The sequence below is a fragment of the Psammomys obesus genome, unplaced genomic scaffold, assembly GCF_907164565.1.
Source record: "Psammomys obesus unplaced genomic scaffold, mPsaObe1.curated_primary_1811, whole genome shotgun sequence".
In the NCBI taxonomy this organism is placed as follows: Eukaryota; Metazoa; Chordata; class Mammalia; order Rodentia; family Muridae; genus Psammomys; species Psammomys obesus.
In genome coordinates, this window is record NW_026587216.1 from 32,095,674 (window position 1) to 32,120,612 (window position 24,939).

The following is a 24,939-nucleotide window of genomic DNA, read 5'->3' on the forward strand; positions in this document are numbered from 1 at the left end:
GTGACCTGAACAAGGACTCCAATGAACTCACCAAGCTGCATGGGAAAAAAAGGTTCACAATGTGCTAACCCTACACAAAGAACACAGGCAACTAAGTAAAGCTGGGAGCAGCTGGGAGGAGACGAGGCGGCCTTCCCCTGGGATGAGCACACTAATCAACTGTCTAGTGCCAAATGGTCAATTCTGAAAATATACATACATGTAGCATTATATGGACTCAGATTATATTTTTAAATATTTCTGTATAAACACATAGACATACAAGAACAATTTTTAAAAAGGCCATGAATCTGAAGAAGAGCATGAGGGATATATGAGGTTTTGGAAGGAGAAAAGGAAAGGGTAAAATATTATAATTAAAATACATCTCAAAAATTAACAAGAAAAATTATTAGCACATATTAAAGCTTATACCAAGTAACCCTTAGAGCCAAAAACCATTTTATGCTGATTTAATTTTCACTCACAACTTACTCTGTTTCTGAATGTGCTTCTAACCCTGAAAAAAAGAAGAGGTTTATACTATACAAATTTGGTCATGGTTAGAAAATACATACACAAAATGAGGGGGGCCAGGAGTCCAGTCCCTTAAACAGACGATTTCTTAAAAAGGATTTCCCTATATAAAGAAAGCAGGAACATGGTTATTTTATAAATTATTTAAAGGCCAAAAAATTAAAAAAAAGGAAAATGGTAAATAAATTAACACTTACTAAATAATTTCCCAAAGGATTCCCTTTTTGACCTTTCAGCTTCATACAATTGTTTTCCATCTCTGACTAAAGCAGCAGCCCACTTAGAAGAGGAAAAGTTTATGTTAATAACCTATAGCAATTATTAATGTTCATGTATAATTAAACAGTTAGAATTGCTTACCTCTCTGTAGTGTTTAATGAACATTTTCCTCCTTACAACCTCAACAACAGCTAGGCAATACATCTGAGGAACAGTACTAAGAGCCTCAACAATTCTGACTCTTTCTAACAGCTCTATTACAAGGCGGAGCAGTGCTTGCAGTTTTTCTCCATCTTGATCAGCATGAAGCATCACAAAACAACACCACCTACAGAATAAGATTCATTGTTTTCAACAGCCCCAACATTTGCTAAAAGTCATCTTGTAGGTAAGCTATGAAGATCAAGACTCTATAAAGCCTAATTCCAGGAACAATCAATATGCATTTCAATGTAATCATAAGGGGAAATTACTCTGATTACTAGGAAGATAAAAACATGAACTCTAAAGAGCCTAAATTAAATATGACACAATCTTACTTCAGTCTGACATGCAGATTGTTTGCTAGCTCTTGTTTGGCAGTGGTACACTTCTGTTTAATATCCAACAGTTTTCTGTGGTTTTGCAACATAATCATTAGCTGATTTGCATGACTCAGGCACAGATCAGGTAGCACAGATGCATCCTTCAAGTTTTCAGCTCTCATCTGATTAGCTAAAAATCCCTTAAAGAAAGTTTTAAAAATATTTTGTTACATAAATGACGCAAATACTCAATTAAGATGAAAACAGACAATGGACAACTTTTCATTTGGATCCCTAAAATCTATTATCTCACACTAACAGGCAAACAAAACAAACAAACAAACAAACAAACAAAAAAAGTAATTCCAAGGACTAAAAACCAACTTACAATAATCTGTATCTTAACATATATTAATATAATTGACCCAGACTAACCCAAAAACAAGCCGAAAGCCAATTCTTTAAAATGTCAGGGAAACACAAATTTTTTTCAATTTATTTTTTATGTTTATTACTTATACAGTGTACTAAGTGCATGTGTGCCTGCATGCCAGAAGAGGGCACCAGATCTCATTATAGATGGTTGTGAGCCACCATGTGGTTGCTGGGAATTGAACTCAGCCAGTGTTCTTAACCTCTGAGCTATCTCTCCAGCCCGGGAAACACAAAGTTTAAGCTACCTTAGACTTCTATAGTATTTCTTTGGTTTTTATTAAAAATAAGCACATGAAAGATCAACATCAAAAGGAATAAAAAAATTTAACAACCAACAGAAGCCACAAAACTCCAAAAGCAGAGGCAGAAGGACAACCTGGGCTACACAGGAAACTTCTATTCCAAGAAGTACAGCAGGTGGAATGGAGGGAATGACAGGAGGAGGTATGGTAGTACAAAATGAAATTTGGCTACTTGGTTCTGAGTTGGGGGGAGTAACAAATGGTCATAACTATAAAGGTTTAGTCAATTTTCCAAGACTTCTCATTTTTCTTCTTTTATTTGTTGTCCTATGTTTTTGAGGGAGAATACAAGGTACTTATCAGTACAACTTTTTATTATATTATTTTTTAACACATCAAAAATAATCACTTTCACTCCAGCTGTGGCTAGTACTTTCATGGTTTGTATTTCAGCTTTCATCCATAGTGCCTGAATTCAATTTATCAAACTCAACTATTTAGAGCATGCCTTGGTTACATGTGATAACAGTTACCTGTAATCACAACAGCCTAACCTGTGTAACAAAATGACAGCCAGTCTCAAATGGGAATAACAAGAAAGAACAAGTCTTTTTTTTCTGTTATGTGGTATATTGTTATAAATCTGAATTGTTCTCCACAAGCTCACATTTTGAGTGCTTGGCCCTCCCTTGATGTTGTTCTGAGAAGATACGGAACCTTTGGGATATAAGAATTGGCTGCAGAGATGAATCACAGGGGTATGGGCCTTTGAAATCTCTAGCCCAGCCCAGCCCAGCCTGTTTCACTCTTTGCTTCTGGATCCTATTTTCTTTCTAACCTGCCAAGAGCTAAGTTTTACTTCTGTTAACAATGACATTGTATTTCTGCCCCTCCTGCATCTGCTTCTGGTGTCCTGACTTTCCCATCACCACAGACTATATTCTTCTTAGCTCATCAATCAAAACAAACCTCTCCTTCACGTTAATTTTTGTTAGCTACACAGTCATAGCAACAGGCAAGTCTAGCGAACACTCATGGATATAGTGCATTCCCAATAGTCAAGGAAAAGTAAACAAATGGCGCACACCAAACAGACATCATGCTTCAGTATACACAAATGGCCAATACCTGAGCAAGCTCTTTCTGTTCATTTACCAGCCGGCCACAGCTAGCAATCATCTGGTCCAGGGCATACAGCCGATCTTCAAGCCCTTTAATGGCTTTCATATTCTGATTATCAAGTTTGGCAATAGTTTGATGGCATTCTAACATAAACGGCTGGATAATCTTTGGGTCAAGCTAAATGAGAAGAAAGCACATATGAATAAAATCTCCTGGAACCAGTTTTAGCTATATTTCACAGTAACTGGACAGAGAATCAGATACAAAAGTGGTAGAAAATGACAGAAAAACACATAGGAAATAAAATATACTTGCAAAGAAAGGTTATCAGGACTAGTCTCATCATCCTAAACAACTAATACTAAACAAACTACAAAACAAAAAAATCAAGAGCATATTTCCAGGAATCACAAATCTCAACCAATATTATAATTTAAACAATTCTCAATATCCCTAAGAAAATGTTATTTCCAAGGACATCAAGGTTATATAAAGTAGAGCTAATGACAAACCCATTCTCTGGTAGTAATTCTTATCAATTCACTTCTTTCAAAGATATCTTCCATACCAAGCAAGTTGGCATATGCTTGTAATTCAGAACTTAATAAGGCAGGAAGACCAAAAGTTCAGGCCAGCATAGGCAACACAGTAACACCCCATCTTTAAAAAAGCAAGATTTTCTTCCCAAGTGGGACAGAGAGCTTTATACTTAATTTCTACAGCAAGGAAATGGCTTGATCAATTTGTTTTCTTAAACTTCACCCTTCCTATTCTGACTTCTGACAATGTGTTTGACGTAAACTGTTTTCTGGTAAAAACTGTGTGGTCACAGATAACAAATAACCTTGTTTTGCTAAAGGTCCCTGAAACTGTAGCACAGCAGACAACCTTTGCTAATCTCCTTCTCCTCTGATTCTGCTGGTTCCTTCAGATAGGAATCTGTGAGCCTCAGACTGATTACTCTGTGTGGCATTAGGTATAACATAATTTTTTTGTTTATTTTGAGACAGGGTCTCACTCAAGGGACTCACACTACATATGTCAGGCTAATCTCAAATTTCCAGTGTTGAGATTATGGGCGGGAGCCATGATAACAGATTGAAAACACATTTTACTGCTTTATCATTATTATTGCAATACTAAAGACTAAACCTGGGGCCTTGGTAGGCAAGTGTTCTACCTCTGAGGACAAAGACATGCCATAAAACAAGCTCTGAGAATTTTCTCCTTTCACAATGTGAGTCCTGGGGATTAAAATGAGCTATCCACGCTTTTACCCACTGAATCATCTTATCAGATCCTGAGCTCACTTTTTAATGGCGGAAAACTAGTACAGCTTTTCAAGCCTCAGATGGGATTCTGAACACGTGCTAATATTAACATGTGGATATCAACCAAGTTATCTTTTTCAGCTACATTTATATGTAATAGATTGCATACATTTGTGTGAGCATGAATGTGACCTCTTAAAAACCATGATATGCATATAGGGGTCAAAGGACAACTTATGACAGTCAATTCTCTCCCACCAACATCTGGGACCCAGATATGATGCTCAAGTTATCCCACTGAGCCATCTCATTGATCAAGGTCTTTTTGACTGTCCTTCTGATCTGTAAAAAGAAATTTGACTAGGTCCTTTAAATGGCATTAGAGAGGGTAAAACAGGAAGACAATTCAAGTGATTGAGAAAAACAATGGATTAACCTTGAATTAGTTTAACATAATTCCCAAATTATGCTGTAACAAAATTTTATTTCATATTTTGTGAAATATTTCATTCCATTTTCCCAAAAATGACAAAAACCATAACTTCCAGATAATTTTTGATTAATATTAATCATAATTGTTTGTCCAGATTTCCATCATTAGCATTTAGTGCTACATTAATTTCTACTCATGAGCTCATTTTGACAACTGCATGGTCAACATACAACAGTTGCATTAAAGAAGTTGTAAAACCAACTCTAATCTTCTCTGGTTTTAACTATACAACTTTCAAACAACTGTCCTCCATACAATACGCAAATAGCTGGATGTACTGGTGTACATCTTTGCTCCCATCACTTGAGGAGCAGAAGAAATTCAAGGCCAGCCAGGGCTACAGAATGAAACCCTGTCTTAAACAGATGGGTAGATGATGGATGGGTGGGTGCGTGGGTGGGTGGATGGATGGATGAATAGATAGACAATCAAATAAATAAACAAAATAATAACTTGATAGATACTATAAGTACTAAGGGTCAATAAACTCTGGGAAGTTTATAAACTGAGCTAAGCATACATGTAAGCCATGTATTAATCAGAAGCATAAATCCTCTTCATCTGTGGACTAGACATCTACAAAAAAAATAAATCAGCAATTACAGAATGTTGTGCATGAATTAAAACTGGGCTGTAAACAAAGTAACTATGGAAATTATCATCTATCAAATCAGTCCATACAAATGTAAAACTAGGGATTCAAATTGCTAAGAAAACACCTTATAAACACAGGAGTAATCCACAAGTGTCAGGGGTGGAATTTAGAAATTTCAAAAACTAAATGCCAAAAAAACCCCCTTATGTCCCAACTCATTTCCAGAGATAGCTATTGGAATTTTACAGTTGGAAATACACATTAAGAATTACAATAGACATTGGATTAATCTATGAAACTAAGGGCTTTAAACAGAGTTCTTTGCAAATAAAGGCATTAAATCTAAGGACGTTTTATTTGTTACATTGCTGGCAAACAAAACTACTGCTATGAGATAGACATAACTCACTGTATGAGAGAGAAAACCAAAAAGTCTAATGCTGGTTTGGGAGAAGGCCTGTAATCCCGGCTACTCCAAGGGTTGAATCACAAGGATTATAAGACTACACTGGACTATACAGTAAGTTTAAAGTGAGTCTTGGAAAGTTTGTAAAACTGCCTACACAATTCAGGGGGATACAACACAGTGCTAGAGTGCTTCCCTAGCAAGCATTATTTTAGGCAAAATTATTCTGAATTCTAGCACAGTTCTAGTTATAAAAATGACACTGGTTATTGGGACCACTGTTATGTAGTCAGTTGTCCAGACATCGAAATTTCATCTGCAAAATATTATTACTTAAGCAGAAACACTAGTCTAGCTTTCACTTTTTTAGTGTTTATATTCTGACAACTAAATCTTCAAAACATTAATGTTTTGTGTCACTAAACAATTTCCTTTCTGATGCAGGTGTTTTGCATCAACTTACAAAGCAGATAGGAAGAGACATTTATCCCAGGATTACTTCTCGAATTAATTTTAACTGAAAGCACAACGTCTTATTGATGAATTTTCAAGGAGATGGAATAGTTATAATTTCTCATGTAGGGAGGTGCTCACTGGATAAAGATAACTTTCTAGATCACGGAAATGTTCAACACTATAATTTAGTTGGTAGTGATTTATCCTTGAACCACTCAAAACCTATTTATGTAAATCCTAACTACACTAAAAATTTGTACTCTCAAATAATCTTCTCAAACAATCAACTCAAAAGCATGGTTACAAGTAGTATGATCCAGCCTCCACGTTCCAACGCAAGGTATGCTGCTTCAAGTATAACTTAATCACCCCCACCCTATACACACACCACTACTTACCCTGCTCATAGAATCAAAGCACTTCCTGACCAAAGATTCCACATCATTAGGTCTATCTTGAACATTTATCCAGTCTAACAAAGAAACATTAAAAAAGGGCAGATCACTGTCTTTAGCATCTACTGAAGCTTCTTCTTGATGGACAGTACTTTGACAAGATTCCCTAAGTTCTTTGCCATGTTCAGCATCGGTGGGATCTGGAGCTACATGCTCCACTGACTTGTGAAATGAGGTTAACAAGGATGTGTTAGTTGTTCTAGGCATATCAGGAGAGAGCACCAGTTCAGTGGATCTTTTCATCTCAGCTTTCTCTGAGCCTTCATGTTCACTTAAAGAATTCAGTCTTCCCAAACATTCCCTGTAACTATGTCTGGTTAGGCACTCCAACAGTGGAATCTTGGCCATTACTGAAACCGCAGTTCCTAAACTTAATATACAAAACATGAGTCAGTAAAACAGTACGTTCAAATATCATCCAATGAAATCATATTGAACTTCAAAACACCAGCCTTAACCACTGCTCCCTGTATTATTCACATATAAGCTGGTTTATTAGCTAACTAAAAGAAGAGCTTAGAGCCAGGTGTGGTAGCACAGGCCTGTAACCCGAGGACTCAGAAGGCAGAGGCAGGCAGAACTCTGTGAGTTAGAGATCAGCCTGGTCTACCAGGTATGTCCAGGACAGCCAAGGCTACATGAGAAACACTGTCTCGAAAAACCAAACCAAACCAAAGAAAAATAAAAGAAGTGCAGCTTCTTAGTAGAGAGGTAACCATTAACATTAAAATACCAATTTATAGCAAAGCTAGCTAGATTATACTAAATAAGTAGGCAATGATTTTTTAACCAAACCCTTTTCAAATAAAACCTCTTTATTAAAAACATTAAAATTTATGAAGGCTGATCATAGCAGTACCTCACACTATAACACTACCTTTAACACAATCATATATATTTAATATATTGAAAGCATAGGATAAAATTAACAATTTTAGCTTTAAGATAACTCATACTTACCACATCAGGGAAACAGACTGAGAGATACAAGCTGTTAAAGGATATTGGGGAAAATATGAAATCTTTGATATTGCATAAGACTGTAAAATGATGAATCTTAATGTACACTGATGTGGTTAGGAGGACTCCCTTAAAAATAGATACCTGGAAAGGGTGTTGTAATAAATAATTTTAAAATGATCCTTTTAATGCTAGTTATTCATTCTCTTTCTTACCAATATTTCTTCTCAAGTCAACTAAGACCAAACATGTCTTAAATAGTCAATCTACAATACTGAGGAAACTGAGGAGGAGTCATGTGGGCTGAGATGCAACTTAAGAGTAAAAGTGTTTGTCTAGCCAGGCTTGGTGGCACACGCCTTTAATCCCAACATTTGAGAGGCAGAGGCAGGTGGATTGTTGTGAATCTGCTGTAATAGAACTGGTCCAGGACAGCCGGGACTACACAGAAAAACCCTGTCTTTAAAAACAAAATAAAAAAAAAAATTCTTTTCTAATACAGGAAAGGACTTGAGTTGAGTTCCCAGAATAAAGAAAAACAAAACCAAAAACCTGAATGTAAAATCAGGAGTACATATACTAGCATACATTCAATTGTTAATCTAAGGCTGAGTTATTATTCATTTGCATATTAATTTTAGATTATAGTCTTTTCCTTCCAAAAGCCAATGTAAAAGACTTATATTGTGATGGCATTACTTTAAAAGTAGCAAAAATTTTCCATATATATTGGCTTTTTAATTTATATGAGATATAGGTTATAGTCTTTTTTTTCTCTCTCCTCCAATTTACATTTTCTCTGCTGGGCAAAAGACAGGAAAAGATTCTTAGTTTTATAAATTACTCTATCCAAGCAGTTTATATAATTAAACAACTAAAAAAAAAAGTATGTGGGGGTCAAATATGTATTTTTTTTAACACCTACATTAAAAAACACAAATTAGAGCCAGGCATGATGTCAAATGCCTTCAATCCCAGCACTTGGGAGGCAGAGGCAGGTGAATTTCTGGGAGGTGGAGGTTAGCCTGATTTACATAGTATGATCTACGTAGTGAGTTCAAGAAGAGTCAGAGCTACACAGAAAGATTATCTCAAAAAAAAAAAAAACCAAAACCCAAAAAACCACAAGTAGACCATGTCTCTAAAACTGGGCACATGAGGTGACTGAGAGGCTAACAGGATTGGCCTGAATCCCACAGTGGAAAAAGAAAACCAACATCCAAAAGTCATAAGCACCAAGAAACATACATACCTCTACTTACATACACAAAAAAACAACAATAACAATGCTTTAAAAAACTCTAAAATAAGAATTTAAACAAACATATGCTGTTTAAGGAACAAACATCTAATAACAAAAAACTACTGTTAAAAGACATTTTAAACATCCACTTAATGATAAACATACTGGGTAAGTTTTAACTTGATGTCTTCTATGGATTGCAGATAATCTGAATAAATACTTTCAAACTTGAAAAGAAGTTTTTGGTATGAATTTCCACAGTCCTCCAGATTGGCCATGATGGCAGCCCAGCCTTGGTGCTGAAGATGTTCATCATGGACAAGGCCTTCACAGAAAGAGCATAGCTTCTTGGCAACCTCATACATTTCCTGTTTGAAAATGGATAAGAATAAAAGAAAGCAATGATCTGTGTGTATATGTTTGCAGATATATATGTACATATATTTTTGCCAAACATAAAGGACTGAGAATACATTAATATAACACATTTTGAAATTGTAACGTTGGTCCTCAAAATAAAAATTATTTTCTTTATGTTTGTATATATATGAATGTGTGTATGTGGTACGTGTGCAGAGTATGAGCCTGGGATACTGAAGAGGATGTTGGGTGTCCTATCACTTTCCACTTTATTCCTTTGAGAAAAAGTCTGAGCCTGGAGCTGGGCTGGTGGCCAACAAACTATTATGTCTATTGACTCCCAACCACTGGGATTAGCACATGCCATTATTCCCAGCTTCTTGTACAGGTGGTGGGGACTCAACTTTTCATGCTTGACCACAAGTATGCTTACAACTGAAGTACTCTGCAGTCCTAAGAGTCAGATAATTTTAAAGAACAGATGAAAAGCAATGTAGGAGATTTCTGAATAAGAGAAGTTCCCTGCCACAAAAGATTCTAGGCCTGTAGAAAATAAATAACATTACTCTGTCCTAACTACTAAAACAAACAAAATCCCACAAACAAAAAGATGAAAAAGTGAAGACTTTCAGAAGTTCATACCACTTATTTATGAAGTTATAAAGAGAATATGAACATAAATTAGGAAAGAAAAAAGAAGAGACTAGAGAGTTGAATGTCTGAAGACTCACAAAATGCTAACAAAAAAGAGAATCAAATTTTATTGTGGGCCGGCACAATGATGCATACCTGTAATACTAGCATTAGAGTGGCAGAAGCATGAGGAACACACAGACATGGTATGTGGCGGGGAAGTACGAGAAAGTTAGTATTATAAAACAAACATAGTAGTGTTACAGAGCGTGGACATTCAGATGTCAGTGGAGTAGTGTGTTAGAGGACCAGGACCTCCACCCCCTCCCACACACAGAAAGCACAATACAAACACCAATGTTGTTGGTTGTCCATCAAGACTGTGGTAGGACCTAGGACTACGCAGCTGAAGACAGCAAACACACTCCTCACAGGAAAGGAAAGAGCTGGTGCTGATCAGGAAGCTTCTTCCCTGTTGGCTAGCTCTCATAGTACTGCAAGCTGCTATTTAAGCAACTAGTAATTGGGGGGTTAAGGGTTGGAGGGTCATCAACATTCTCATCCAGCTATAAACTACGAAAACGTCACGACTCAGTTAAGAATGTTGATCTTGTAAGATATGCCCATAGGTGCAAAATGTTACTGGGGCAATCAACCACTGTATGATTTAAGATAGTTCCACAGGAGGAAACACAGGCATCCCTGGTATTGTAAATCTGGTGAATATTCCATGAGTGGAAACTCACAGCATCTAGAGGTTAACCTACTATTATTGTGCAAAATTCAGAAAGTAAATGTCAGTGGAACAGGATCAGCCATCACCCACCCATGACACCTGCTGACCCTTAGTGGAGTCAATCTGTATGTGTAATGAAAATTAGAAATGAGAAAATACAAAAGCACAAAATAAGAATATTCAGAAAATAGCCAGGTGGTGGCACATGCCTTTACTCCCAGCACTTGGGAAGTGGTAGCATGCTGATCTCTGAATTCAAGGCCAACCTGGTCTCCAGAGTTCCAACACAGCCAAGGCTACACAGAGAAACCACACAGCTCACATATCATCCTTAATACATGAGAATAATCCTGCTATCTTTTCCCTGTATACTCGTTTTTCATGCTTTTATTGATTTACATTTTATTACCATTCCCTCTAATCAGTTAAAATATATTAAATATTTAATATTATGTTTTCTTAGGAGACCAAGAAGTTTATATAAGAAAATGATGCCGCCTGACCTCAGCCTGACTCAACGGTTATGATGATGACAGCAACAGAATGGACTCAGCAATCCTGGGTTAAGTCATTTCCTACTACCCAGAAAATCACAAAGCCAGAATGCTTGCTCACAAGAAGAAAAACATCTTTAAAGTCCATGACTAATATACGGAGACAAATATTAAATAAAAACTCAAAGAAAAGCTCGCTGCTCACTCAAGAGCAACTTCACCAGCATTCATTCCCTTCTGCGTCCAATAAATCAGTGTGCTTTGACTGTAATGTGCAAATTGTTCTAACCTCTCCCTGCCACAAAAGAACCTTCTGTCCACATCAAATCGAATTCCTAACACTGAAACTTTACTAAATACTACCCTTTTAAAATAGAATATAAACTGTGTTACTTCATAGTTTCTAAGAAATATTTTCTTCCTTATCTAAGAGTAAAACAAACAACTTCTTGCTAGCTTGGAGTCAATGGCACTACAGTACAGTAAAAGTAAATTATAAGAGAACACAAAGCATAGCGCATGCCTGTAATTCTAGGACTATCAGAGCTAAGACAGGAGGACTGAGAGTTTGAGGATTTCAGGAGTCTCTAGAAAGACCCTATCTAAAAACAAAAACCTCTAATAAAACAGAAAAGTAATTTGCAACAATATATGGGGGTTGCAAGCAATGGTTTAAGTCGTACGGACTGGAAAAGAACTCGGCTCCTTCTCCGAGAACTAGAAACAGATAAGGAAAAACAATTGTTATTAAAGCCATCTGAGCTCTACTGTCTATTCTAACATGGGTATGTAATCTATTAAAAAATGTTCAAAATTAATTATCTGACTATCACCAACTAAAGGCAATGCTGGCCAAGTCATATTTAAGACAACTTTCTCACGCTATCTAGTAATGCAGAGAAATAAAATTTTAAAATTTAATATATTAACCATAAAGTATGAATAAATATTTTAAAGGTTTTTTTTTTATTATTAATTTAAATTGTGTATGTGTGTGTACACCAGATAAGTACAGGCTCCTGTGGAGTGAAAGGCATCATAGGCCCTAAAGCTGGGGTTTCAGGCAGTTGTGTGTCATCCAACACGTGTCCTGGGAACCAAACCCAGGTCCTCTGGAAGAACAACACATGCTCTTAAACACTACGTTTAAGTAGAAGAGGAGGTTACAAAGAATCCTGTTTTTAAGAAGAGGCCTGTGAGACAGCATTCAGGTACAGGAGCTCACCACCAAGTATCTGAGTTAATCCCCGGAACCATATGGTGGAGAGAACCTAGATGTTCTTTGACCTCTATGATTTTCATGGATGTACATGTATACACAAGTGCACACACAATAAAATACAACACAATAGTAAGAATATTAAAAAAAATTATAAGAAGAAAAAAATTGGGTATTTTTCATGTTACCAAAGTAATTTTGACTTCCCCGCTAGCTCGACTTGAATGCCTTCAGGAGCAATTAGTAAAAAGCACTGTTTATATCCTACCACTGCAAGTTGTGTCCTTGAAGCAACAGTGTGAAACACTGCAGGCATCATAAGAGACTCTTCAACTTTTATTTCCATGTCATTTTCTGTTGAAAAGGTAGTTTTAGGAATAGCAGGTGCACGGTCACATAAGATCATTTCTTTATTAAAAAGAAAAATTGGATTTGTGTCCTGTATCAAAAAAATGGAGAAATTATAGAAATATAGATGTTATAAATGATGAACTTGCACACCACCCTTAACACAAAACAGCATCCCTGATCCCCGCCTGCTGAGAAGGCAGAACATGCAATACAGAACTCTGCCACCTTCGTCCCAGCAAACCACCCTTAACACAAAACAGCATCCCTGATCCCCGCCTGCTGAGAAGGCAGGCTGCACAGTACAGGGCTCTGCCACCTACCGTCCCAGCACTGTAAGTACACACTCTTCGATCTGCAGCCATGCATTCTCCTCCATTGACCACTAGCACCTGGTGCTGAATAGCAATCTTGTATTTGCTTTGAATGGCATGCTTAAGGTCAGCCACACTAGAAAAACAAAATCGAGTATTTACATATGCCTACTGCCTAGATAAAAGGACTTCATAAAACAATACACACAATAAGACTACAGAATTTCAGTCTAACATTTTCTCAAAAACCAGCAGTAAACATTTTCTGTTCTTAAAATTAGATACCACAATCAACTGGCTGACTGGGAATTAAATCAATTAAATGCCTATTTAATTCACTATTAAATGAATTAAACTCCTACGCTGTCACATCTAAAAGTGAGTCCATAAAATACAAGCTGCACACACAATTACTTTTCTGGGTTTTGCATAATGGCAAAAGGTATTAATGAACATACATGTGTGTTTAAGTTGGCATCTAACTTGGTAGAACTCAGAATCAAGGATTTGGATTAAGATTTTACAATACATTATAGAAAGTACATTAAATCTAAGCCATGTGGGGGAAAAAAAAAAGAGTTCATAGCCATATGTTATCTATAATCCCAGAAGGAGTCTGGCAAGTTTTAGGCCAGACTGGAATTAGATATTGAGAAAAGTTATCACTTTCAAAATAAAACTATATTAATAAAAACAAATGTATTTAAAACACAAGTAAGGGCGGAGGAAATAGCTCTGTGGTAAAGTGCCCATTGTACAAGCAAAAGAATCTGAATTTGAATCTCCAGCACTCATATAAAAGCAGAGTGGTGGTCCAAGTCTGTAGCCCCAATACCAGCGTGATGTTTTGGCTAGCCAGGCTAGGCAATCAGAAAGCCCCAGGTTCAAGGAAAGTGGCCCCTCTTCTGACAGTCTCAACGGGGGCAGGGGGAGTGCTGAGGGTAACAAAGCAAAGACATCAGACATCTCCACATCTCCACACATGAACAATGTACACAGCCTGCACCATGTATGAAACAATCATAAAATAACCCCTTAGTAGCATTTGTGTGTTCATGTGTATTTGGTGTATTTACTGGTGTATTTGGTATTTTTACTGATATGTTCACCTGTGACTGAATGTGGATATGAGCAATTGATGCTGGGTGTCTTCTCCATTGCTTTCCGTCATATTTTGAGTTGGGATTTCCCACTGTTTTGGCTAGATTGGGCGGACAGCAAACACTACAGATTCATCTGTCTCTGCATGCTGGACACCCTGTTATCTCCCTTCCACTCTCATTAGTCTCCTTCCTTTTCAGTATACTTCCCATCTTTCTTCTACTCTCATTCTGCTCCGCCCCCTTTTAAGTTTAATTAGGGTACCTTCAAGGGCATATACAGGTGTATAAGCAACTTAGTAGTGGATCCACTAATAAAGAAAATATCTCTGCCTCCAGCACTCACTAACTACAAATTCTCAGAGAGAGACAGAAATATTGAGGCTCTCCCCCCAACCTTAGTACCATTAAGAAACAAAACACTTCTTAGTTTGTGTAGGAGTGCTTTTCCTGCATACACATATACACATGGCTATGAACCACATGTATGTCTTGTGCCCACAGAGGCCAAAAGAAGGCATTAGATACCCTGGAACTGGAGTTAGAGTTGGTTTTGAGTCTGTTCTATGAACAGGACCTAGTCCTCTGCAAGAGCAACAGTGCTCTTAACTGATGAGCCATCTCTCTAGACATCTTACTGCCAATTATTTGTAGTAAATTCAGTATGTAAATGTTCTGCAATGTGATCAAATCATTTCAAGAAGGTAAATGGCCTTGAAAGTGGTGTGTACTGCTTTTCTTCTTCCTATAAAACCTCAAAATAATTCCACCTTACTCTGAGAGGTAATCTTTGCATTTTATAAACTTAGAAGAACATTCAGTCAAATATTTGACATCCTGGTCAAAACAGAAAATGATTAGAAATGAGTTGCTAATTTAGAGAAAAATAGTCCATTTGTTTTATTCTCTCATTGATAAGCACAACAAACTCACTGACTTTATTCACAAGAATAAAAACAGCAAATGGACAAGATGGCTCACATCCATGTGCACAAATAAAATGTAACACAAAATTTTAAAACAAATTACGGCAAACAGCAAAGTAATGCATATTGCTGCAATAAACTTTTAATTTGGAATAGCCAAATTATATATGTTTATTGTGAATAATATAGTCATGCAAAAGTTACAAAGCACAATTTAAAGAACTTTAGCATTTCAGAAAATAGCAATTACATATGATGAGTAGGGAAAGGGTACTTAAGATTTAAGATTTGCTATACAGTTACAGTTTATTTGTTTGTTTGTATTGAGACAAGGTCTCACTGTGCATTCCTGGCTGTCATGGAATTCAGTTATCTGCCTACCTCCAAGGTGAGTGCTGGGATAAAAAGTGTGTTTACCATTCCCAGCTGGCTACTTTTTTTTTATTATTATTATAGACTGATTATTTGAAAAGAACAGATTTATTGATTTCCATTATTTTTTTTTTATGTGTATTGTGCATTACATTATGTTTCTGGTGCCTGCAGAAGTCAGAAGAGGGCACTGGATCCCTTGGAACTGAGTTGTGAGCTGCCACATGGGTGCTGGGACTCAAACTGTGTTGTCTTCAAGAGCCACAGGTGCTCTTTAGTCGCAAGCACACTCTCTATCCCCAAGTTGTTTCAGAAGTAGAGTTTTTAGATGTTCGCATATGTATGCATGTGTGAGTGTAGGTGCATATGCCCATGAACAGGATGTTACACGAAAGCTTCATGTAATCCTCAGGAAGATTATTTACCTCCTTAAAGATAGCATCTCTCACTGTCTTGAAGTTCACCATATTAGGCTATCTTGTATCCAGATAGTCCCAAGGATCTTCCCAAAGTTCGATTACAAGAGCACACTATGATACCAAACTATCATTCCTATGTGGGCTATGGGCATTAAACTCAGATTGTATTTGCAAAGTAAGTATTCTTATTGTCTATGCCATCCCTACCACAGTGGAATGTTTTCTCAAAACAAGGTAATTCTTTTCAGTAAGTCAAGATGAAAAACCAGAGGATAAGTGAAATACAACTCACGTTTGCACAGTTAGCTCAGTGTCAAATGTCAGAGTGGTTCCAGTGTTAACCAGAAACACATACAACTTCATGATGATCTTTCTGGAATCTGTGAGCTGTACCTCACCCTTCGATGTCGTTCCTAAGCGAAAAAACAAAGGGAATAATTCAAGAACAAGTTCAAATACCTTCATCACTATGATAGAACAGTCTTACTCTACAACAAAAATAAAATTAGAAATCGGGGATCTGGAGTTGTAGTTCAACAGAATAATTGATTTCTATGTGAAAGATTCTAGGTTTAATCCTCCGTTGAGGATTAAAACAACATAAAAACAATGTGCGTCTATGTTGGCAAGGGGATTACATACTTGTAATCCCAGCACTCATGAGGCTGAGATGGGAAGATGGCTTGGAGTTCAAAACCAGCCTGGGCTACATATTAATTAAGTTGCAGGCCAGCCTAAGAAGCAGTTATTTTGATCTCAAAACAAATAAAAACCTAACCCCCAAGGCACTGCTCCATCTTCTTCCTATTTCAGGAAGTCAACAAAAATAAAATTAGTCTTTATTAGGCTGGGAAGATGGCTCAGCAGGTAAAAGCACTTGCTGCTCAATCACAAGGATATGAGTTCAAGTACCAAGCACCCAGGTAAACAGCAGGGCAGGCCATGGGCAAGCTGATAATCCAAACACTGTGAAAGGAAGAGACAGGAAGCTCAGTGGGGATTGTACACTGCCAGGTTTAGAGACAGATCTTGTCTCAAAGGAATAAGGTACAAGAGTAGCAGAGCAAGACAACTGACATCCTCCTCTGGCCTGGATAATGCCTCGATACAAGACCATACATAGACAGCATACACTGTGCACACACACACCCAGACACAGAACAGCCACTACTTTCAAATTAAAGAAAGTCACCCTCCCCCAATTCCTTCTACTTGGTTGCTGCTTAATCTGTATTCTGTCTCCATAATGAGCTAGATTACTCCACAAGAACCTTTTATCAAACCCCCTTCTTACCCTCAAAAGCCAGCAGCACGAAGCTGGACAGATGGCTCAGTGGTTAAGAGCATTTGCAGCTCTTGTAAAAACTAGGTTCAATTCCCAGAGCTCCTATAGTGGCTCACAACTTTCTGTTTTTTTCCCAGAAGATTGAATGTTCTCTTCTGGCCCCTGAAAGCACCAGGCACAGACATACATGCAGGCAAACACAAACAGAAAATAAAAAATAAATACATCCTTAATTACAAAAGATCATCCTCTACTACTGTCTATAAACTAGGAATCTCAAAATAGAAAAATTTTAAGCTACTCTGCCATTAACTTGTTCAATTTAAAAAGTCATTTATGAAAGTTTCATAATAAAATACGAAGACTGGACTTTAAGAGTGTCATTATTTTAATATTTTTTAACAAGCAGAAAAGAAATCCTATAGACAAATAAAAAATGATGACATTAACCTCTCAGACTAGTTATATTTATTGTCTTCCCTTCTGGGTCTTCAAAAAAATTTTTTTAGGTAAAAAAAAGGCAAATAAAGGTCTTAAAATGTGTCATTAGTGCATCAAAAACACAGCTGTGAAAGTCTAAGTGTGACTTACCTCCAGGTACTGTGAAGAGCACTACTACTTTTCTTAAAAGATTACAAGTGTCTTATATGTGCTTGCTTGATATTAGCAACTGAGTGGCATTACTGATGAAACCCAGAGAACTGGAAAAAAAGAAATTTCAAAGTCATTATAGAGAAATAATTCATGTCAAAAGAATATAAAGCTAATATAAACAATATAAATAATATAAACATTCTTTTCCTTTATCTTTTCCTGCCATCTATTATAGCTCTCTGCCTGATCTGCATATTTACTGAATCCACAACTATGAAGCAGACCTCTAATGTTCCACTAAAGACAAAATCGTCACCAAATCAACTTCCGTAATTGCTTTCTCTACAGCTATCTTCTACACTGTAAAGTGTAATGATCAGACAGGTATGGTGACAGGAGGGGAATCAGGGAATACTCAAGATCATCTTGGGCTACACTAAAGACACGATTAGAGTAACAACAGTAAGGAAGAGCCCAGGCTGCAGAGCCAGGAAACGCCTCATAGCCTTTTTTGAGAAGATGAATTATTTTCAGTGGTGTTTATTTGCGTGTGTGCATATACTTGTGTGCATGCATATAAATACAAGTGACTACTACACCCAAGGCGCTGGGTCGCGCTGGAGCTGTAACTGCAGGCAAGGCACACCCAAAGTCACTGCTGGGAACCAACTCTACCAGAGTAGTATTCACCCCTGATGGACAATCATCTCTTAATACACTCTCATTACTTTTAGACACTTCAACCATTTCAGTACCTAGGGTGGGCTAGATGGCCCAGTCACACAAGATTACACGATCCAAAGACTGATGGTGGACGGTAGAAAAAATGAACTCCCTCAAACTGTCCAGTCAATTCCCACACATGAACTGTGGCATGCACACACTCATATAAATGCATATACACACAAAATAAAGAGTAAGAAAAATAAAGAATATATAGACCAATGAATTCTCAATGGATTGAATTTTGACAACTACATGACTCTAAACAGAACTTTTCCCAGCTGATCATCCTACAAAATACAAGGTCTAGATATAATAATATGTTTGTTGCTTAAAATAAACACATTTATATTACTCAGCACATATTTATTACTCAGCAAGAGATAATTAATACAGTACAATCTCACCAAAGGTATGTTATGAGAATAAGAAAAAAATTAATGTAAGAACACAGGGTGAGGCATAATATTGTAGGTCTCCAACATCTCAGTTGGAGTATCAGGCCCCCATCCTGTGTAAAACAGAATGTGTACAACTCCTATGGCTTTAGATACTTACACTGCTGACTACCAACTCTCAAACCTAGCCCAAGTTTGAATCATCTATAAGAACCCTCTGAAGCTCAACATATCCAATCACTTCATAATACACACATCTTCAATCTGGATCTTTGTAAAACTCAACTCCTAATTCTCCATGCTTTTAATGTTTCATTTCTCTTTGCTTACTGAATCTGCATTCACCTAGTCTACCACACTCTAGTGCTTCTAACAGGCACAAACATTAGCACAGCTATCATGACAAATTTCTTAAAAATTTATTTATTATGTATACAGTGGTCTGCCTACGAATATGCCAGCACCCCAGAGGAGGGCTCCAGATCTCATTATAGATGGCTGAGTCATGCGGTGGCTGGGAACTGAACTCAGGACTGCTGCAAGTACAGCCCGTGCTCCTAACCTCTAAGCTTCCAGACCTTATCCTGACAATGCTAACACTTACATATTTATAGATTATCTACTCCTATGCCTACTTTTACTGTACTAAAACAAGATTCTCAATACTTACAACACTGTTCAATCTGTCTCTTATTTCCACATCTCTAATACACTATCTCTCACTGCCTTCAAAGATAACAGTCTATATAGGAAGCAAGGCTGTATTAGTAGTGTAGCCTGAAATCAACACTAAAGCCACAGAGCAAGAAAATTGCAAGTTACAGGGCAGTCTGAGCCACACAAAAGATTACTCTCATCCAACATTACCAGGAAAGGACAGTGACAAAGAGAAAGGTTCCCTGCACTGACATTGCCCATGGCAGCTCAGTCTCCAAGTTGTTTCCCTGGGAAAGGGAACAGAGACTGTCTCTGACATGAACTCAGTGGCTGGCTCTTTGATCACCTCCCCCAGAGGAAGACAATGCAGCCAGTCCTGATGAGACCTGATAGGGTCAGATGGAAGGGGAGGAGGACCTCCTCTATCAGTGGACTTGGGGAAGGCAAGGGAGAATGAGGGAAGGATGGGATTGGAAGGGAACGAGGGAGGGGGCCACAGCTGGAATACAAAGTGAATAAATTCTAAGAAATAAAAAAAAATTGAAAAAAGAAAGACAAAGAGAACCTTGTTATAAATGCTAAATGAATCCAGGTTCCCCTGCTCTGTAAGTTTTATTGAAATCAGCTGACAGCAGCAGCTACCAGTCTGTAAGTATTTACAACATCCTAGGAAGCTAGTTTATATGGTTTCAAGTTTTTTGAAATAGGCATTCAGGTTTTAGGCCAGACCACACTCAAAATCTTCATCCTTCTGTCTTGAGTTTCCAATGCTGGGATTATAGGCAGTCTTTACCATGTCCAGTTTTCTAGGTTTCCTTAAACACATTCATTGATCTTTGGGGGGGAAAAAGCCTAATGTTCACATTGTTGTTTTATGGTAAGAAAACTAAGAAGTTAGTATCATAAGTTAATGAGTGCTGACTCAAAGTTACATAACCCAAGGCTTTTTAGCCGTTAACAATTATTGTAAATATTGAAGACAGCAAACTTACTATTCTCATCCTTCTAGGCCTAAATACCATATTGGTCAAACAAGTTGGTAAGTGTCATCTCTGAGCCTTCAGGAGGTAGTTTTTCCTGGTTAGAATTCTTTCAGTCCCTGTAATTCTACACATTCTGGTGTGATCACTCTTTCCTCCTGCCATACCTTCACACACACACACACCTGTTTTCTTTGATAGGCAATCACATGAAACTCATTATTTCATTAGTTATGCTTTATATTCCATGTAATTATGTTTCTCCTTACCTCTATTAAAAAGGGAGCTTTTCAAAGCAACTTGGCTCAGCCCAACACAAACATGTAACTACCTAGCCAATTCTTGTAGACACAGCAATGCTGAAAGGGCCAGTCTCAGAAGACTTTGGACTTGTAAACTGTTGAGATTGGGAAAGACTCTAGGAACATTTAGAGTTAGAATAAATGCATTTTTTCATTATGATATAGCCAGGAATACATGGGGCCAGAGAGTAGAATGTGGTAGCATCTAAATGAGAAATGTCCCACAGGTTCACATATCTGAACAATTGGTCCCTAATTGGTGGTACATTTTGGGGGTTCATATAACTTTTAGTAGGTGGCACCATGGTAGAAGAATTCCATTACTTGACAAGGAATTGGAAAATTCACATTGCTCCTGAAGATATGATCTCAGCTTCTTGGTCCTCAATGCCTCACCATGATATACTCTTAGCTCTTTACAACTATAAGCCAAAATAAACGCTTTCATCTATAGGTTATTTGGGGGCATGGTACTACTTTATCATAGCAATAGAAAAGTAGCACATTAACACTGACTAAAAATTATTTATAGTTAAGAGTAACTAGTCTTTCGCTGAATGTAGAAAATCCAGTAGGAATGGCAAGTTGCTGTCTCCAGGTAACACACCTGGGTCTTTAAGTTAAGCATTATCACAAATGCTTCATAGTCCGCAATGTAATACTAACGCCAAACAAAACATTCCCCTTTGAGACTACACTATATATTTACTTATTAGCACTCAGAGTTTAATCTCATAGCATACGCTCACTTCTTATACTTAGGATTCTTTCGAAAAGACTGATTTCTTAAGAAGTAAAACTGGTATATTAAAAGAGTATTTGTTGGTTTGTTTGATGTTGCGAAATAGCCTCACTATGCAGCCCAAACTAGCCCTAAACTTGTCTCAAGCTCCAAGTGCTGGGATTACAGGGACACACCACTATTCCTGACTGGAAACATTTATTATTTCACAGCTACTAGATTATGTTACTAACTTGCTACTTTTACCAATTCATATTCCTCAGATATATGTATCCGATTTACAGGGTTACCATAATCCATGCCAGTAATAATCCACTTCTTTATATTTGTATGCCATCTTTGACTGCCAATAAGGCTGTTACTCATTGAGATTCCCTACTGTGGTCTTTCCACGATTTGAATGCTTGGCCTAAAGGGAGTGGCACTATTGGGGGTGTGGCCTTGTTGGAGTAGATGTAGTCTTATTGGAGGACATGTGTTACTGTGGAGGCTGACTTTGAGGTCTCCTATGCTCAGACTAAGTCCAGAGTGGCACTTCTGTTACCTGCAGATTAAGAGATTGAACTCTTGGCTCCTCCAGCACATAAATGGACTAAACCTCTGAAACTGTAAGCCAGACCCAATTAAATATTTTCCTTTATAGGAGTTGCCATTGTCATGGTGTCTCTTTACAGTAATGAAATACCTACTAAATACATCAGGCACTATATTAGACAGAGTATAACAATGCAATTACCAAGAAAGCATAGCATCTAAACTAGTATAAACTTCAATCACTAGAAAAGAAAAAAAAGGTTAACACGGTATAGGGCCATATTATTTAAATATTAGGCAAGGCCACCGACACACAGCCACAACTCATATTTTATACACATAAGTGCCAAGCATTTGTTATTTAGCTCAAGTACAACAATTTCTAAAGATATGTTGAAAAGCAACCTCTGACCATGCTTTCATCCACTGTTTTTTCTTTGGTTGTTGTCTGTTTTTATTTGTTTGTTTGTTTGTTTGTTTGTTCAAGACAGGGTTTCTCTGTGTAGCCTTGGCTGTCCTGGAACTTGGTCCGTTTGTAGCCTTGAACTCACAGAAATCCACCTTCCTCTGCCTCCTAAGTGCAGAGATTAAAGTGCCTGGCTTCATCCACTGTTTACAACTGTAAGGCTGATTTGGGATGACTACTGTGAATTCCAAGACTGGCAGCTTGACTAAGAAGTTCCCTCTTGAATCTGCACCCTGATTCTCTACACACTAGTAACTGCAACTAACAAAGTCCTGCCCAAGAATAACAGAGAAACCAAATCACACAATAAGGCTCCACCCAGCCCCAAAGCAGACAAGCAGCCACAGAACAGAAGCTGTAGAAAGGTTAACTCCAAAATGCTTAAGGAAAGCTTGCTTCAAACAGACAGAAAGAAGAAAAAGGAAAAGTATGGTTTTCTGAATAGTTAGAAAAGTGAGCAAGGCGACTTCTGAAACCTTGAGCTGCAGGGCTATTTCTCTGTAAGCAACAGCCTGACTTTATTTTGTATCCTTTGTAAAAGTTGTAACTCAGTATAATGTTCTCCTAAGTTTGTGAGCTATTACACACAAGTCGCCCGGTGCTCATCAGATGTTGGGGGTTTTGTCTGTTGACCTAAAGCTAGAGAGGACCCGTGAATCACAATGCTTTCTGTCAGTCTCCAGAGTCTTTCCTAACTCAAGAGTTGGATTAACTCACTGACCACTCACATTGTGGTTTCTAAAGGGGCCATAATAAGTGGCTGAATTTACTCTACAGCAAAAAATGTCCAAATCACATACGCCTAGAACATCTTAACGTTCCACGGGGCAAGAAAAATTAAACCATGATAAAAAGGCAAAGAAACAAAAATTATAATGGCTTTCATTAGCACAGTTTAATCATAAAAATTATTAGAAATAACTGAATAATCTCAAATCCATAAAAACTCATGTATCTATAACAATACCTTAAAAAACCAAACCAACCAAACAAAAACCCCTAGGGCCAGTGAGGTAGCTAAGCAGGTAAAAGCACCTGCCTGACAACCAGAGACCATCCCCACGATTCAAGCTGGAGAGAACTGACTCCTACAAGTTGTCCTGACACCCACAGACATAAGCTGTGTGTCCTCTGACCATATACACAAAACAAATAAATGTAATTTAAAAATTAAAATAAATAAAACACCTTGGTAAACAAGTTTCAGAACCCATTATAAAAACTGGAGAAAGAAAAGTTAAGCTCTTACCTTTCTTAAATGAAATGTGCTTCAAGATAACCCACTACCAGATAACACACAGAATACTTACATTGAAGAACACCAACAAAAGTACGGATGAAATATAAGGATAGTCTTTTCGCACTGAAATTACAGATCAACAGATCGTAAATATGATTAAATCCTTAGAATTACTTAAAGGTAGGAGGGAACCAACTCTAAAGTTGTCCTTTGACTCCTACTGTGGGACACTCATGTCATGCACATATGTATAGTGTCCAGAATATGTGTGCTGGTGCCTGAGGAGACCACACAATTACAGCAATCTGGGAAATTTTGACAGAGTAAGGAAGACTAGAAGCCATGAATGGATCACTTGGCACTCTGGGCAGGACGGTATGATAATGTAAACATCTCAAATGATTTAACTAGATACATTTTGTTGCCTACCTCCCAAAATTAAGTTTCCATACCGATCAACAATACAGTGAATACAGAATAGATAAAAACCTAATTAGTCACCGTATAAACACAATCAACTGAATATAGAATGATGGTCACTCCCTAGGACATAAATCTAGCTTCTTCAACAAAACAGCTCCCCCCCAAAAAAGCTCTTAATAAATTAAAATAAATTTACAAATAATGCATGTACAGACCTACCTGGGAAAAAAAAGCCAAACAGCCAAAGAAACTAACCAAAGCCAAGTTTTAGACGAACACTGAAATCTAAGCCCAAGTTGGGTATTAGATATTAAAGAATCCCAAGCTGGAAGTTTGTTACCATGGAATACTTGCCCAGCATGCACAGGGTCTTTTAGTTTGAACCCTAGCACAAACCCCATTCATCGAAAATTTTCCTTCTTTTTCAGGCTGGACACACTGCTGGGGGTTAAGAACTACTAATTTTCCTGGGGCCCTGAGCTCAGTTCCCAGCACCATATTGGGGTAGTGGCTCCTAACTCAAGCTCTAGAGGGATCCATTGCCTCTGGTCTCCACAGGGACCAGCACACAACATTATCAAAATAGTATTTAGAAACTTGCTTTCGTTTGGTTGATAATGGTTCTGTAGTTAGAACAAAATAAACTCTGAAAAACTACCATGTTAAATGATACTTGATTTAAACTATTAGTCTAAATAAAACAAGTGAAGAAAGGTGAGCAAAAATGAATTTTGTTG

The 24,939-nt window shown here is 37.4% G+C and overlaps 1 protein-coding gene across 1 annotated transcript in view; it reads right to left on the bottom strand.

Moving 5' to 3' along the window:
- Rb1cc1 (RB1 inducible coiled-coil 1) overlaps window positions 1-24,939 on the bottom strand; it is a 69,387-nt gene that overhangs the window by 28,774 nt on the left and 15,674 nt on the right. Inside the window, exons 2-12 of the mRNA XM_055603195.1 lie at window positions 17,735-17,844; window positions 16,151-16,271; window positions 13,051-13,177; window positions 12,648-12,818; window positions 9,103-9,305; window positions 6,678-7,104; window positions 3,065-3,235; window positions 1,275-1,459; window positions 877-1,063; window positions 714-795; window positions 558-619 (exon numbers count right to left, since the gene is read on the bottom strand). Of these exons, the coding sequence (XP_055459170.1) occupies window positions 558-619; window positions 714-795; window positions 877-1,063; window positions 1,275-1,459; window positions 3,065-3,235; window positions 6,678-7,104; window positions 9,103-9,305; window positions 12,648-12,818; window positions 13,051-13,177; window positions 16,151-16,221 (1,686 nt within the window). The 5' untranslated portion in view covers window positions 16,222-16,271; window positions 17,735-17,844. The remainder of the gene's footprint in view (window positions 1-557; window positions 620-713; window positions 796-876; window positions 1,064-1,274; window positions 1,460-3,064; window positions 3,236-6,677; window positions 7,105-9,102; window positions 9,306-12,647; window positions 12,819-13,050; window positions 13,178-16,150; window positions 16,272-17,734; window positions 17,845-24,939) is intronic.